This window comes from Rhamphochromis sp. 'chilingali' (genome assembly GCF_963969265.1).
Source record: "Rhamphochromis sp. 'chilingali' genome assembly, chromosome: 9".
Lineage (NCBI taxonomy): Eukaryota > Metazoa > Chordata > Actinopteri > Cichliformes > Cichlidae > Rhamphochromis > Rhamphochromis sp. 'chilingali'.
This window is the reverse complement of record NC_137936.1, coordinates 14,211,038-14,224,987: the sequence shown is the minus strand read 5'-3', so window position 1 is coordinate 14,224,987 and position 13,950 is coordinate 14,211,038. Positions and strand designations below refer to the sequence as shown.

At 39.5% G+C, this 13,950-nt stretch overlaps 3 protein-coding genes across 4 annotated transcripts in view; all 3 read left to right on the top strand.

Moving 5' to 3' along the window:
- The first annotated feature begins 59 nt into the window (after positions 1 to 59).
- On the top strand, positions 60 to 3,757 carry trim107 (tripartite motif containing 107). 2 transcript variants are annotated; one of them, XM_080890386.1, is made up of 3 exons: positions 95 to 150; positions 351 to 440; positions 1,717 to 3,757. In XM_080890386.1, exon 3 carries the CDS (start codon positions 1,728 to 1,730, stop codon positions 3,273 to 3,275), a length of 1,548 nt encoding a protein of 515 aa, XP_080746512.1. In that variant the 5' UTR covers positions 95 to 150; positions 351 to 440; positions 1,717 to 1,727; the 3' UTR covers positions 3,276 to 3,757. The 2 variants fall into 2 exon arrangements, with proteins under 2 accessions (XP_080746511.1, XP_080746512.1); XM_080890385.1 differs by lacking the exon at positions 351 to 440 and having other exon boundaries at positions 60 to 150.
- A 109-nt stretch (positions 3,758 to 3,866) lies between these two features.
- tpra1 (transmembrane protein, adipocyte asscociated 1) lies at positions 3,867 to 10,724 on the top strand. The gene is made up of 11 exons (XM_080890387.1): positions 3,867 to 4,020; positions 4,806 to 4,989; positions 5,163 to 5,295; positions 5,586 to 5,672; positions 6,392 to 6,464; positions 6,661 to 6,740; positions 6,846 to 6,956; positions 7,050 to 7,110; positions 7,769 to 7,871; positions 8,301 to 8,381; positions 8,803 to 10,724. The coding sequence occupies exons 2-11, from the start codon at positions 4,817 to 4,819 to the stop codon at positions 9,071 to 9,073; spliced, it is 1,173 nt and encodes a 390-aa protein (XP_080746513.1). The 5' UTR covers positions 3,867 to 4,020; positions 4,806 to 4,816; the 3' UTR covers positions 9,074 to 10,724.
- A 226-nt stretch (positions 10,725 to 10,950) lies between these two features.
- The window catches only part of chchd6b (coiled-coil-helix-coiled-coil-helix domain containing 6b), a 52,652-nt gene continuing 49,652 nt past the window's right edge, over positions 10,951 to 13,950 (top strand). Inside the window, exons 1-4 of the mRNA XM_080891604.1 lie at positions 10,951 to 11,180; positions 11,861 to 11,960; positions 12,185 to 12,239; positions 13,036 to 13,192. Coding sequence (XP_080747730.1) covers positions 11,097 to 11,180; positions 11,861 to 11,960; positions 12,185 to 12,239; positions 13,036 to 13,192 — 396 coding nt within the window. The 5' untranslated portion in view covers positions 10,951 to 11,096. The remainder of the gene's footprint in view (positions 11,181 to 11,860; positions 11,961 to 12,184; positions 12,240 to 13,035; positions 13,193 to 13,950) is intronic.

Sequence of the window (13,950 nt, the reverse complement as noted above, 5' to 3'; positions counted from 1 at the left end):
GGTAGCTGCAGTTTTATTAGCTCCACGTGGGTAGGTGACGGCGTCAGTGTTTGCTGAAGGCTACCAGGGTTACAGCGGACCTCTGCGCAGGGCGTTTTGTTGACGCACCTGACACGGAAGAAGCAACACAAAAAATTACGGTTCCTTCAGGTAAGTCTTTAAAGCTGGATGGTATGTTTTAAAATAATAATAATAATAATTAAATGTTTCTAAATAAGTGTTTACGCTTTACACGATGCCCCAGAAATTTGGGGCTTGAGAGGCTTTTGAAGAGCAATCGTGCAATGTGCGATTTAATAAGAAAACAAAGCCGAATTAAGTGAGCTCATCTTTTGTTCCCACCCTAGCAGGAAAACGTTCATCGTACATGTGAAGGAAAGTGACCTTTGGATTCCGCTTGTGTGCGTCCTGTTCTCAGGAAAGCGAAACTTAACCAACAGGTTAACAGTCTTCTTACCAGTTACTCGTAGATCTTTCCGTTTCCCCTTTTATGGCCATGACTGCAAGTTTTCATTTACAGCAGGTATCATGTGAAAGGCATCCTGTGACGATGCTGACATATGGTCTTATTTTGTTTTCAATGCACTACAACTCTTCAGTTGTTGTGCTTAGTCACTGGTGTAACTTCCGGATTTTACTACTGCAAGAAAATATGTGAGACACGGGGAACAATGTAGACGTTACCAGTTATGGGAAAATATCTAATTATCATTTTTATTGTAATGCATTTCAGAAAACTAAAAAAACCAAACAAAAAACCGTGGTTTGTCCGTCTGTTTCCATAATGTGTTTGCTGTTTTCAGCTTATCAACCCTATCTAGAAAAGAAGTCGATATCGCTCAAATACATTATGCATCCAACCCCCAGACCATGAAAATTAAACCAGATTAAACCTTTTGGAAGCCGAGAAAATAAATATTTGTTATTAGATAATGACAAAAACGTAGCCGGGATAGAAGTAACAGAGCTGCAAATCAATGTTACGGTTGCACATATATTTTTCTGATAGTGATTCTAACTGTAAATCTATCAATACTGTCGAGGTCATGGCCAAAGTTCTGTAAATTACGTCTACCCACATCAGCAAGTCCTCACTGGTGTCCTTTCCCCTGTGTTTTGTTGTAATAGTTGTTTTTCTCCTCTGCCAGGTGAAATACACTTCATTTCGATGCTCAAACAAAACAAACAAATGTAAAACTTGGTTGGTTTGCAGTTTGGTCATTAAGAAGACAGAAGCTAAAGAGCTTGGTATTTAATCGCTGTCAGCATTTTTTTCTTTCTTTCTACTGTGTTTGCATTAGGTCTGGACCGCTGCCAAACCAGTTTAGTAACATACTGCTGTAATACACGCACAAAGTGTCATGGCAATGCCTTGCTGACATCAGCACGCCTTCTTTCTGGCAGCATATATTGTTCCGAATCATCTGTAATGCCAATCATCATTAATGGTGCCTTCAGAGATATGCAGTGCTACTCCAGAATCTCTTATAATAATGTATTTTTCTTTCCCATTGTTGTTTTAACTTGCATATGTAAAATCAATACTTTTACATAGTAAAAAGTATTGAAAATTGATCTGTGATTCATACATGTAGTCATATATGCATTCATTCATAATAATTAGTGTAGAATGGAAGCCCTTTTTAATTACATTAATTGTGTATTGTGAATTACTTACCATTGCAAATGTTTACCCCAGGTTGTCTTTTTTTTCAGCACCTGTCATCATGTCTGAGAGTGAGAATGAAGAGGCTTTGGCTTTGGAGCTTACATGTCCCATTTGCCTGCAACTATTCTCTGACCCAGTTTCTCTTCCTTGCGGTCATTTCTACTGCTTTGCCTGTCTTGAGACCATGGCAGAAGGCCTTGACCATCACAACTGCCCCGAGTGTCATTCTGAGTACCAGGGATCCGATGCCCTCGTGAAGAACTTCAAAATGCGTAGTATTGTAGAAACCTACAAAGCCACTGCTGGGAAAGTCCTCCCCCCTGGAAACCCTGCTGATGGCAGCTATGTAACAGTCGAGAGCGATCATAGCTCTATGACAGAGGAATCTGAAGCCAAATATCACCAAGTGCAAGAAAAAGCTGGAGAGCTCCAAGAGGAGAGCGAAGAATGCAAAGCAAAGGATGGGTTTCGAATTGGGTCTGGATCCACAGAGCATCCCTTTTCAATGGATCAGGAAAAAGGTGGTGGCAGAGGCAAAATGGAACTGGATGAACCAAAGTTTAAACTGGCGTCGCAAGTGACTGAGCTGAACGTCAAGTTAGAGATGGCAGAGGGTATCCTTAAGAAAGAAAAGGAGTTGGAGTTAGAGGTGACCACTGCTAGTGGTCGGCTGAGAGAGAAAGCATCCGGCCTGTTAGAGAAGATAAAGGAGCTGTCGCAGAACTACATCGAGGGAGTGACACAGATGATTGAAGAACAGTTAGGTCTACCTGAGGCCATCATATGCTCTCGGGTCAGTCAGGCCTCTGAGCTGACCGAGCAGCTGAGGCAGGCTTTGCAAACAGCTGAATCCCTTTTGAAAGAAGACGATGGGGCAACATTTAGTGAAGAGCTCCAACGTTTGCAACCACAAATTGCAGATTTGATTTCAAAACAAGTGGGAGAAGAGGAAGAGCTTGTTAAGGTAAAAGTCAACCTTGCACAGGCTTGTCCCAAGGTGGAAGACATGAATGCTGAGCTGAGGGAAAGACTCGGAGAGATTCAGCGCTCTCTTCGAAACACCCTCAACCCTTCTGAGATCACCTTTGATCCAGAAACAGTCCACCCTAACCTTGTTCTCTCAGAGGACTTGAAAACGGCCACATTTAGTGCTGCCAAACAAAACTACCCGTCCTCTCCTAAGAGGTTCGCCAGCTTCTTCCAGGTCCTCAGCAACCAAAGCTTCTCTGAAGGTGATCATTGCTGGGAGGTGGAGCTGGAGGGGTCACCTTGGATCATTGGCGTGTGCTACAGTGGGAAACTAGAACGCAGCGGGGTGCCATCTGCTCTGGAAAGCAGTCGAAGCTCTTGGTGTCTGATGTGGTTCAACAACCTTCTGACTGCCTTCGAGCAAAGTCACAGTGTGCCTTTGAAGAGGACCACAGTGTCACGCAGACTTGAGATCAAGCTGAGCTTCAAGACCCACAGGCTGAGCTTCTACAATGTTAGCCCTACCAGTGGAAAGACTCACATTTATACATTTAAAGCTAACTTAACTGAACCAGTGCACCTGGCCTACAGGATGATGTCAGGTCACCCAAAAGGCCGTGTCACAATTTATTCATAATTGTAACCACAATTTAACAAACTGTGCATAGAAAAAAATAGTAAATAATTTAAGTTAAGACTTGTACAATAAAACAGTTTTGCCTTGTACTAGAGGCCTTACATAATGACGGAGGGATGCTTCTCAATTTGGCATCAACATAAAGTTGTTAATATGAGTGAAATACTTGCTGAATGACTGAAAGACTAGCGCAGACATGCAGAGTTCAGAGGGGAATGTGGATAAATATTTTTTTTATTACTCCAGCATAATGCACTCCTAATATAATGTAAACAAGGAAGAACACTTTAAAATAAAGATGTAATTTTAAAGATGTTTTTCTACTTTAACTGATAAATAAACTCCTTACAAAATCCCCAGGGCCTCTGTTTCATAATATATTATCATTATACAATTAGTCTTCACAACCATACACGCTATTTTACATATTTGTGAGAGATCAGTCTTTTGTGCTTTGTGTTTTACTTGCTTAAGTATTAAGTAAACAAAACCTCCCTACTACCACATCCATTTCATTAATAAGTATGACATCTCGCGAGACTTGCTCATTCTGTTTGGTGGGTGAGAGTGTCAGCTGACCCGACGGGAAATTTGTTAACGAAAGTATCTGGCATAGCTATGTCCCCTGTTGGAGACCAGTGTGTCGGTCGATTACTATGTGTATGACAACACATGTGCTTGAATTACATTATTGAATAATATATTTTACAGCAGTTATATCCTTAATTCCGAGTCTTCTGAAAAGGTAAGATGCTAATATTTACTATTTCATGCTCCACGCTGTGTCGGCGTCAGTACACTGCCACCAGTTTGTTTTGTTGCTAACGCTAGTCCATCGGCTTTTAATCTCTGGTACTTTATGTTACATAAACAAGCCGCATGTACCATGAGTACTATCGTCATTGACGAATTTGTTTCTGAGGAATGAGCGAGTAGTTTCGTTTAATAAACAACACAAATTCCGACGGGAGCTAACGAGCTTAGCGGCTTAGCTAACGTCTGAAATTCCCCTTCCCTAACTGAAAGTATTCCGATAAATAATACGCAGAAGTCCTGCAGCGACATGATTCCTGCCCATTTTCAACTTTAGCTGACTCTAGCAAAAAATGTACGTATGTTAGTCTTAGCCCCTGGTATTTTTGTAAGCTGTGGACAAGTTTGGAAGGCTACTGTAACTTGTCTCTTGTCCAGTTGTTGAGTAGGCGTCAAGTAAATGTTAACGAGATTAGTGTTACTGCTTGGCACTGAACACTGCATGTCGAGTTTCTCATCATGTAACGTTCAAGTACATGAGCTGTGATTTCTTGATGCATCGACTGCACTACTTTTTAAATAAGTGTTCCCGTGTATATAGCTTTATCTAGAAGACCAACTATAAATTCTTTAAAGGAGGATACAGCAATCTTGTATGTAGCTAAAGCAGACCCCTTCAGTACCTGCAGCACCCCTACAGTAAAGTTCTTACATATTTCAAAATGACTAACCGTGTTTAAAATATTATTTGACTTAATCAGATATGTCTTCCCTCAGGCTCTGACACCATGCTAGCCACAGTGACTACTGTGGTTAGTTTTTCTCAGGACAATGGCAGTGTTTCACCTACGCCACTGGGAAACACAACAGCATTCTCGACCTGGCAACCTGATACCCAAAACAACATCACCAAGCCTCACAAATGCCTACAAGTTCTGTATGAGGACATTGGAGAATCCAGGTAATCAGTTGATTGTGCAAAATTACTGTTGAAACTACTGTTACTATAAGTGCAAAACAGAGACTGTTCAAAGTAGAAATTTACCAGATTATCAAAAATGTTTATAGATACGCACTCTTTGCTGAAGGACTTAATCCCTTCATTTACCCTTCACATTCACCTGTCTGCTTCAGGGTGCGGTTCTGGGACATTTTATTGCTCGTGCCTAATGTGGCCTTCTTTGTATTCCTGATGTGGAAGCTGCCCTCAGCCAGGGCAAAGATCCGCCTCACCTCTAGCCCCATCTTCGTCACTTTTTACTTGCTGGTAGGACACAAACTGTACAATCAGTGGATGTGCTTTTTCCTCTTTGAACTGGTATACCAAAGCATTTAAGATGTAAAAGATTGATCTATTTGTCAAACCGTATATTAATACACCTTACCTCAGCCTGGCAAAGCAATAAAGGAACTGTTGTCAATAGTGTTGTTGAGTACAGGATTGTTATCAGCTGTACTTTGGCCTAATTTTCCACCAGTATATGATTTTTATTATGACCATGTTATGTTGACAGACTATATCATGTAGTCTAACGTGTTGTGTGCTGTGGTTCTTAGGTTTTTGTTGTTGCAGCAGTTGGAATTACCCGGGCTATAGTGTCCATGACTGTCAGTGCATCCAGTGCTGCCACCATTGTAGACAAAGTAAGCAAGTGCATGATCCACAAGTAAAACTTTACAGGTTTATGGCTACAAGTTGTAATTTAAAGTAAAATTATAATCTGTGATAGAAATGACACCCGTTTGGTCGTAGCCACGCCACGCCCAAAACGATCGAGTCTGTTACGGTGTCAGTTTGTTTTCAGAAAAAGGTGTAAAACAGAGCTGAATTTCAAGTTATTATCTACTGTTTCAATTTAATATGTGTCTTCCCATTCCTAATGGTACTGCAATGTACAAATGGGAGCATACCTGGAATTTGTTAAAACGTCTTTTAATTATAGGCTTATAAGAGACTGAAATGTATGCCTTTTCTAAGTCTCTTGTGTACAAAACAGTCTGGGTTTCTGTCAGTATAAATATTTGACTTGTACTAAAATGACAGGGACAATATCCTGCAAGAGATATCTTTTTATTAAGTGTCCAAAAAAGTTTTTGACCTTTCATGTTTAAAAGAAAAGGCGTAGCTTCATTCCACACATACCAGGCAGATCACTATGGAGCTTAGAGAGATGGACCTGTTATTTCCATTGCACATTATCAGGGCTAAACTATTAAATTTACCAAAAAAGAATGAATGAATATATAACATAATGGTGTGTCTGCTGACCTTTAAAGTTATGCACTTCGACTTAACACGTGTTAATACACAGCTGATCTCCTTAACAACAGGAATTCCTCCTAAAGATTTCTTTTCTCTTTAGGTGCTCTGGGAAATCACTCGTTTTTTCTTGCTGGCTATTGAGCTCAGCGTCATCATCTTGGGACTGGCTTTTGGTGAGTTTGTCATGTTGGTTTCAGTTCTCATTTACCATACATTTTATTTTTAGATGTGTAATGTTTCTAGCTTTTTACATGACAAATATGTTTAATATGTTTTTTTGTTTTTTTTTTATTTTCTTTTCAGTGCTAAGTGCAATTAATTTAATGCAGCTGTTTTCCTGTTAAGCATGATTCTTCCTCTGTTCATTAGGCCACCTGGAGAGCAAATCCAGCATAAAGCGTGTGCTGGCTATTACTGCTGTGTTGGCTCTGGCGTACTCAGTCACACAGGTAATGGCAGATGGGAGGTTAAATATAGTTTCAAATGATTACCATCATGACATATTGTGGCAGGAAATTCTGCATGCAGATGAACTGAATAATACATTGTCTCAGGGCACGCTAGAGATACTGTATCCTGACAGTCATCTGTCAGCGGAGGACTTCAACATCTATGGTCACGGGGGCCGGCACTTCTGGCTGGCAAGCTCCTGCTTTTTCTTTCTGGTCAGTAACTCCATTATAATGGCAGCATGAGCAAAAAGATCCTTTACCATAAATGATCAGCCTGTTATCTCATATTTGTCTTTTTTTAAATAGGTGTACTCTTTGATTGTGATCTTACCAAAAACTCCAATAAGAGAAAGGATATCTCTGCCATGTGAGTTAAAAGTTAAATTGCATTAAACAACAAAGTTAAGATTGGAGAAGTAGAATTGCTCCTAACTTTTGATATGATAAAAAAAAAAGTTACAGTTTTTCAATAGCAGAAGTATTTTTGACCTAATTGGCCACATAAAGTCGTGTCTTGTCTTTTAGAGTTAACTTTTTAAAACCACATCTATACTTACCTCACGCAGTTGTATTTCCCCTGCTGCGTTTGTGTCATTGTCTTCATTTTCACATCCTCACACAGTTGATCAGAAGAGCCATTGTTGTTGACCTTTGCTATATAGTTAGAGTAGTTGGGGGATTTATCAGCGAAGTTCCATAAAGGGTCTTATTTATAGTGAGTCATTATCCACAGTAGAGGCCAGTAGGGGGCGGCAACGAGAGAGCATAGATCATTTTGATGGCTCAAGTTTCCTGACATAAAGGGCAGTAAAAGTATCTTAATTATAGTCAAACTTTCGCATGTCCCACTGGTTTTGTTTTTTGTTTTTTCATCAAGTGAAAATTAACAGACTATAAAGACTGAAAGAGAGGGGTGGGGGGGACACTTTTCTTACTCAAATATCGTTAAAGCCAAACTTGGTATTTAACATATTAAATTTACCTGCAAAGCCCTGATTGATCTCTGTTTGGCTTCCTTTCTCCAGCTAAGAGGAGTTTCTACGTCTATGCTGCCATCCTGTCATTGCTGAACCTCGTTCAGGGCCTCGGCAGTGCTCTGTTGTGTGCTGAAGTCATAGAGGGACTATGGTCAGTATTCTGAAGCATATTTGCTTATATTACATCAAAAATACATTATATAGCTATAAAGCCAATTTAGATTTTTTTTGGTGATTAAAATAAGTAAAATAAGCCTCATATTTAATTTTATGCTTCTAAGAAGAAACAATAGCTGCATTCAGAGCAGCTGTGGCTCTAATGCTTTGTAAGCCTATTAGAAAATGCCCTTGATATGGAGCTGGCTGCCTGTTTTAAAACCTCTTAGTATTTTAATTTTGTTGGCTGAGTTGCACCCACTGGGATGACTCACTGTTTTGCTGGGTCCACCAAAGTTCAGTGGAGTTTATACGGGCGAATCTGAACATAATAGTCAGGCAGCAATCTGTTGGTTATGCTTTTTGTGAAGCTGAGAGCTGAATAAGCTTACTGAGATGGTTTGCTCTTTCTCTTGTGAACCAGCTGTGTGGATGTCACAACGTTCCTGTACTTCTCTGCCTTCGCTCCGCTCATTTATGTCACATTCCTCAAAGGCTTCTTTGGGTATGTAGTCACATGAGATGTAGAGAATAAGAGTGTAATCAGCACTTATTATACATTTGGGTTTTTTTTCTTATTAGTTTTGATTTTTTCTACTTCCTTGTTTTTTAAATTCAGCTTTGCTTTTGGTTTAGTTTCCAGGTGAATTTGCTAATTTCAGTTTAGCTTTTTTTGTTTGAAAATGTAATATTTTAGTTTGTTTTATTTATTTTGTTTGTTTCAGTGTTAGTTTTAGTCTTTGTAATTATGTTTGTATTGAGGACTTATGTCAGACAGGATTCAGGAAATGTAGCCTATAGATATGACCACGAAGTGGTTTTCTCTTACATCCGTTTAGATGCTTGATTTATTTGATGAGCACTGCAGGAGTTGACAGTTTTCAGTCTGTACAAATAAAAGCTTACCTTTTCCCTCATCTCTGCAGTTCAGAGCCCAAGATCCTATTCTCCTACAAGTCGCAGGTAGATGAGCCAGATGAAAGTGATGTCCACCTTCCTCCAACCATCGCTGCAAACCTTGGTCGTAAGGAGATGAATGACCAGGGCCTGTACTATTCCTCCACCCAGATTGATGGCTCTGGTCCGAGCAGTACTCGCATGGTTGGAGCATACCTGGATGATGTTGCCTCCGGACCCTATGGGTCCAGCAGCGTTAACAGCATTGAAGCTGACCGCTGGAGACCTGTAATTGTGTGAAGGGGTCAAGAGTTGTACAGCTGGACTAAAATTGTTGTGCATGTGTAGTGTTGTCAGCAATATGGGGATCAGTGAAGTTGGTGCAGAACAAAACAGTTGGACACCAAGGAGGGTGATAGTGGTCTTTTTTTGGAGGCCTGAAAGAGTGGGCGCTTAAAACAAACAAACAAACAAAGAAAAAAAAAACTTATTTCTGAAGGACTGTGAATTTAGCAACTGCTTTTGTAACATTGTCCAGAGTGCATTGCTGCTGCTGCTGCTGCTGCTGCTGCTGCTGGTGCTCCTGCTCCTGCTCCAGCTCCAAACTGGGAGCGCTGCCCCTCATTGTGGCCCCAACAGGCTTGATAATGATTCTGCTCTGCAAGCTCTTATTTCTGGGAGTTTATTGACTCGTCTCACCACATTTTCTGTCATTCCAGCACTAATGCAACAATGAATATCTCAGTTCTCACCGATGATGTTTTAAACCTATTTTAATTAAAAAGGTTTATAAAACTGATCAAACATTCTTGTGATGGAAACCTTACATCTGTACATTCCCACTGAAGACTTTCAGTAACAGCATCTCATCTGACTTAAGATTTGTGACCAATCAGGCTAATCAGTTTGCACTGGTCACATTGCTTATTGGAAGCACTTCAAAGACTTGTGCTAATTCATTTGGTATGTGTTGACAAGTAAAACAGTGTTGTTGTGTTGTATGTCACTTCATTATAATAGGGAGCTGCTGAATACAGGCAACGCATTGGTGTTAAAGGGCAGAATGTCACAGACACAAAGGACAATTCCTAACAATTGAAGCCAGATCTTGTGGATGACATCTTTTCATTTTTGTTTGGTTTTTTTTGTGTGCTTTTTACTTTAATTCCAGATTAATCAATGCTGCCAGTGAAATGACATTTGTTGGCAAGTTATGTGTTTGAGATAAAAGACAAAATTTGCACAAACTTATTTGTGTATTCCACATCAATCTTGTGATTGATACCAGTGGTTTTCCAGTTTTGCTTGCTGCCAAAGGTTGCTGTTGCAGATTTGATTTTTTTCCCCTATATTCAGAGTTACAAATGTTACCACAAGTGGTGAACGTACACCAAAAACAACTGTTTTCATAGTATCAAATGGGGGTATTGATACAGTTTCATTACATAGTTTAAACTTTTGTCTTTTGACAAACAAGGTCAGGCACTGGCATTGGATCATTGTAATACATTGACAAGGATAAGTATATTGCATACTGTTGCCAAGGAAAATACAATATTTGGTATGAGGTGATTGCTGTATTTAAGCTAGCAGTATTCATCAGCATAGTGTTGTAACCAATATGCAAAAAAAAAGAAAGAAAAATAGGGGGTTGCAATGATGTTTTTCATCATGATTCATTTGCATTTTTCCTGATTTGAAATATTTTATCCTCAAATGTAAATTTGTTGTTTTATGTCGGGTAATGGATTAAAATATTATTTTCCTTTTGTTGGACAAGAGTTCACAAGTTGCATCACAGCAAAATTCCACTCTTGAAAACATTTGATGGTGAAATCCTTTGGAAATGATGTTTAAAATTGCGTTTTTATTGAAGTGCATTTATTGTACAATATTCCAGCCATGTCAAATCAAGGTGTTAAGCATTCCATGAACTAAAGAATAAACAGTGAACTCTTTGTTTCAATTGTTTTTTTCTACTATCTATAGTGTGTGTGTGTGTGAGCAAATGCGCTCTGTATGATCTTAAATATACCGCACAGGTCGCATTTTAGATTCGTCAGTCTTGTGTTTAACTACAATTCCCATCAACCCTTCGTCCGTTTACGATAAGCTGCTGTTAGCCATTGGATCTGTAATGTAAAATCTAGCCAATGAGCTTTCAGGATACTGAAGCGTTAAAATGACCTTTATTGGAGTATTTTGACCAGCAGTCGCTGTGGCGGCGACTCGAGCTGCTCTCCAATTTATGTCTTCTTCACATAACAGTCGACTTGGCTTGTATTGCGTGATTTAATTGAGTGGGAACGGAAAACTGGTCAAAATGGGAGGAAACGGGAGCACGGCGAGGAAAGTGTCATTCGGACTGGACGAAGACGAGAAGGTCACAGTAATTGAAGGAGTGAAGGTATAGAGTACAACGTTGTTGCTTTAGGGGTAATTCACACCACAGTTTTAATTATTATTATTATTATTATTATTGTTACGGTATATCGGCTAATGGCAGAGGCAGTAGTGGGATTTTGTGGTGGTATCCGTCTGTCTGCTGCGAGCCTGACAGGTCCAGTGTCCTTAAATGAACCCGGGTCAGAACTTCTTTTTCCTGTCATGTCCAGCTACTGTTGCCCTTTTTCTTAGATTAGTAGGTTATTATTTTATTAGTATAATAATGACTGATAAAATGCTAGCACAGCGGACAATTTCACAGCACTAGGTCACATGAGATGCTGGTGTTATTTCCACAGCAAACCGCTGATAGCTAAGACGCTATGTCAACAACAGCAAACACGTTAAGTCCTTTGCTGTTGTTGACTTCTGTAATCAGAAGTACATGTCATGAAACATGGGGATTGTCATCAACATATTTGCAGTTTTGCAGCATGAGAATATGTAATCTTTTCTATCCATGCAGGCAAATAGCTAGCTAGCATTTGTTTCAATACCTTGTCATTGGATTGGTGAGGTGTACAGAAGTATTTTCTGTGTTATAGGACACTTGAATAGGCTAGGCGATGGACTTTAAACCTCTTAAGATTTAATCTGGTATACATTTACACTGCATTGCATGTGTTTATTAATCCCATCCAGCTCTCAGAAGATGTGCTCCGCAGGATGAGGGAGTCTCAGGGGTCTGATAGCAACAAGCCACCAAAGTCCTTGCCGGACAGTCACAAACCACCACCATCAAGTATGTCGCTGGTCAAAGGCCTTTCCTGTCTCACAAACTTCCCATTGTAACCGCAGCAAATATGTTCCCATGCACTGATTCTTGAGCACAGCATCAAAATATAGTATAATTGCAGTAGATAGCTTTGCCATGATTCACACCCCTAACCCTGCTGCAAATCCTGCAAACGGGTTCATACTGTCATTTTTATATGCATCAGTAATCCTTATCCAATTGTGTGTTAGGTGCAAAACCATCAGGACCATCTTCTAAAGAAATTCAAGAGGAAATGCGGAAAAAGTAGGTGCTCACAATGTCAAGGTCACTGTTCCCTTGTGTTCAGTCATGCTTGTTTACATGTTTAGAATTTGTCCTGTAAGTTGCTCTGTTTTGTACACACACTACCTGTTGTTTGTCACTCCTCTGGTGCTTTTTCTGAAGTTTCTTCTAGCAGTTACTGACGGGAGCTTTTTTTTTTTTTTTTCCTTACCATGTTCACAAGGCTAAGGACTTGGATTTTACATGCCATAGACTGTAAACCTGTTTGAGACACATTCTTGATTTCAGATATCAAATTGTCACAAATTGAGTTGTATTTCTGTCATAGTTGGTTAAGGAACAGCTGCAGCTGAATACATGTTGAATACATGTAGTTGACAGATATTTGAAATGACGTGCACACAGTGTGCAATGTTTTGCAAACATACACATGCCGAGTGACCTATTGACACTGCCTGTGCTACATTACTCTGTATAACAGGCATGTTTCTGTGCTGTTGGAGTGCCTATATGCTGTGCTGAGCCTCTGAAGACTTGCATATTGAAGTCCAGCAGTTCTCACTCATGCTCATTGCAATGCAGTTAATTTACTCTATGTATATTTTACTTTTCTATCACATTACAGTGGAAAACCATGTGTAACATTCTGGAAGTGACTTCTGTAGGCGTTTTCCACATTTATTTGTAATGCTTTGCATAAAGCAATATCTGTAAAATCTCAGTGGCTAACCCGCTATGCGAACAAAAACTTCAGAGGGCTTTCCATTGCAAAATAAAGTGTCAAAGGTTAATAGATCTCATGTTTCAATTACTTTAGCTTTGAACGTCAACAGGCCATGGTGAAGGAGGAGTTGGCCAAACTGGCCCAGAGGGAGAACGAGAATGCAGCAATCACTGGCCTGGATGAGCTGACCTCTGCCCTCATCATAGAGAAAGGAAAATCCCTCGAAGAGCACGAAAAGTCCAAGATACTGGTGAGTGATGTTTTCTGGATCTATGCCAGGAGCACATTTATTTAAATCTTCACGTCCTGCATAATTTCACTAGACACATCTTGATAAAAATATACTTAATTTGTTAAGGCTTAACCTTGGTAATGCTCTTATATGAATTTAAAGATGTAGGGAGACGTGTTTGTGATTGATTAAAGTTCCAGAAAGTTAAAAAGAGCAGTGTTAATTTGTTGAGATGCTTTGTAGATCTATTTATTTATATTTATTTTAGGCTAAGTTAATTGTTCCAAGACTTTAAGTTGAAATAATGGCTCAATTTATCATTAAAATTGTAAAATCTAGCAGTAGTATGGATGCAGAGTACTACGCTGATGTAGTGGTAAACAGCACCCTCTACTGCTTTGACTTCGAATACTGAAGCTTTAGTGAAGCAGGGGATATGTGTGTCCATGTTTTTGCTCTGCACTTCTGAATAACATGTTTGTAAAATCAGATATTTGGATATTCAAAATCTGATTGTCTTCTTGTTGTTCAGTTAGTAACATTTGTCTTATTGTCATAGTTTGTACATGAAAGCTTAGTTCAGTATATTGCAAAACTCAGTGGTCACAGGTGTTACTATGCTATTTGTGTTTGGCATTGGTTGGAGTTTCTGATGATGTGAGAGCAACATAAACGTCATGATGGAAATATACAGTTCTTGTAGTGCTTTGTGGCCAGCAATGACTTACTTCAGCAGGTCATGTCATTAACAAGAATATATGATCACTAAGTGTCTC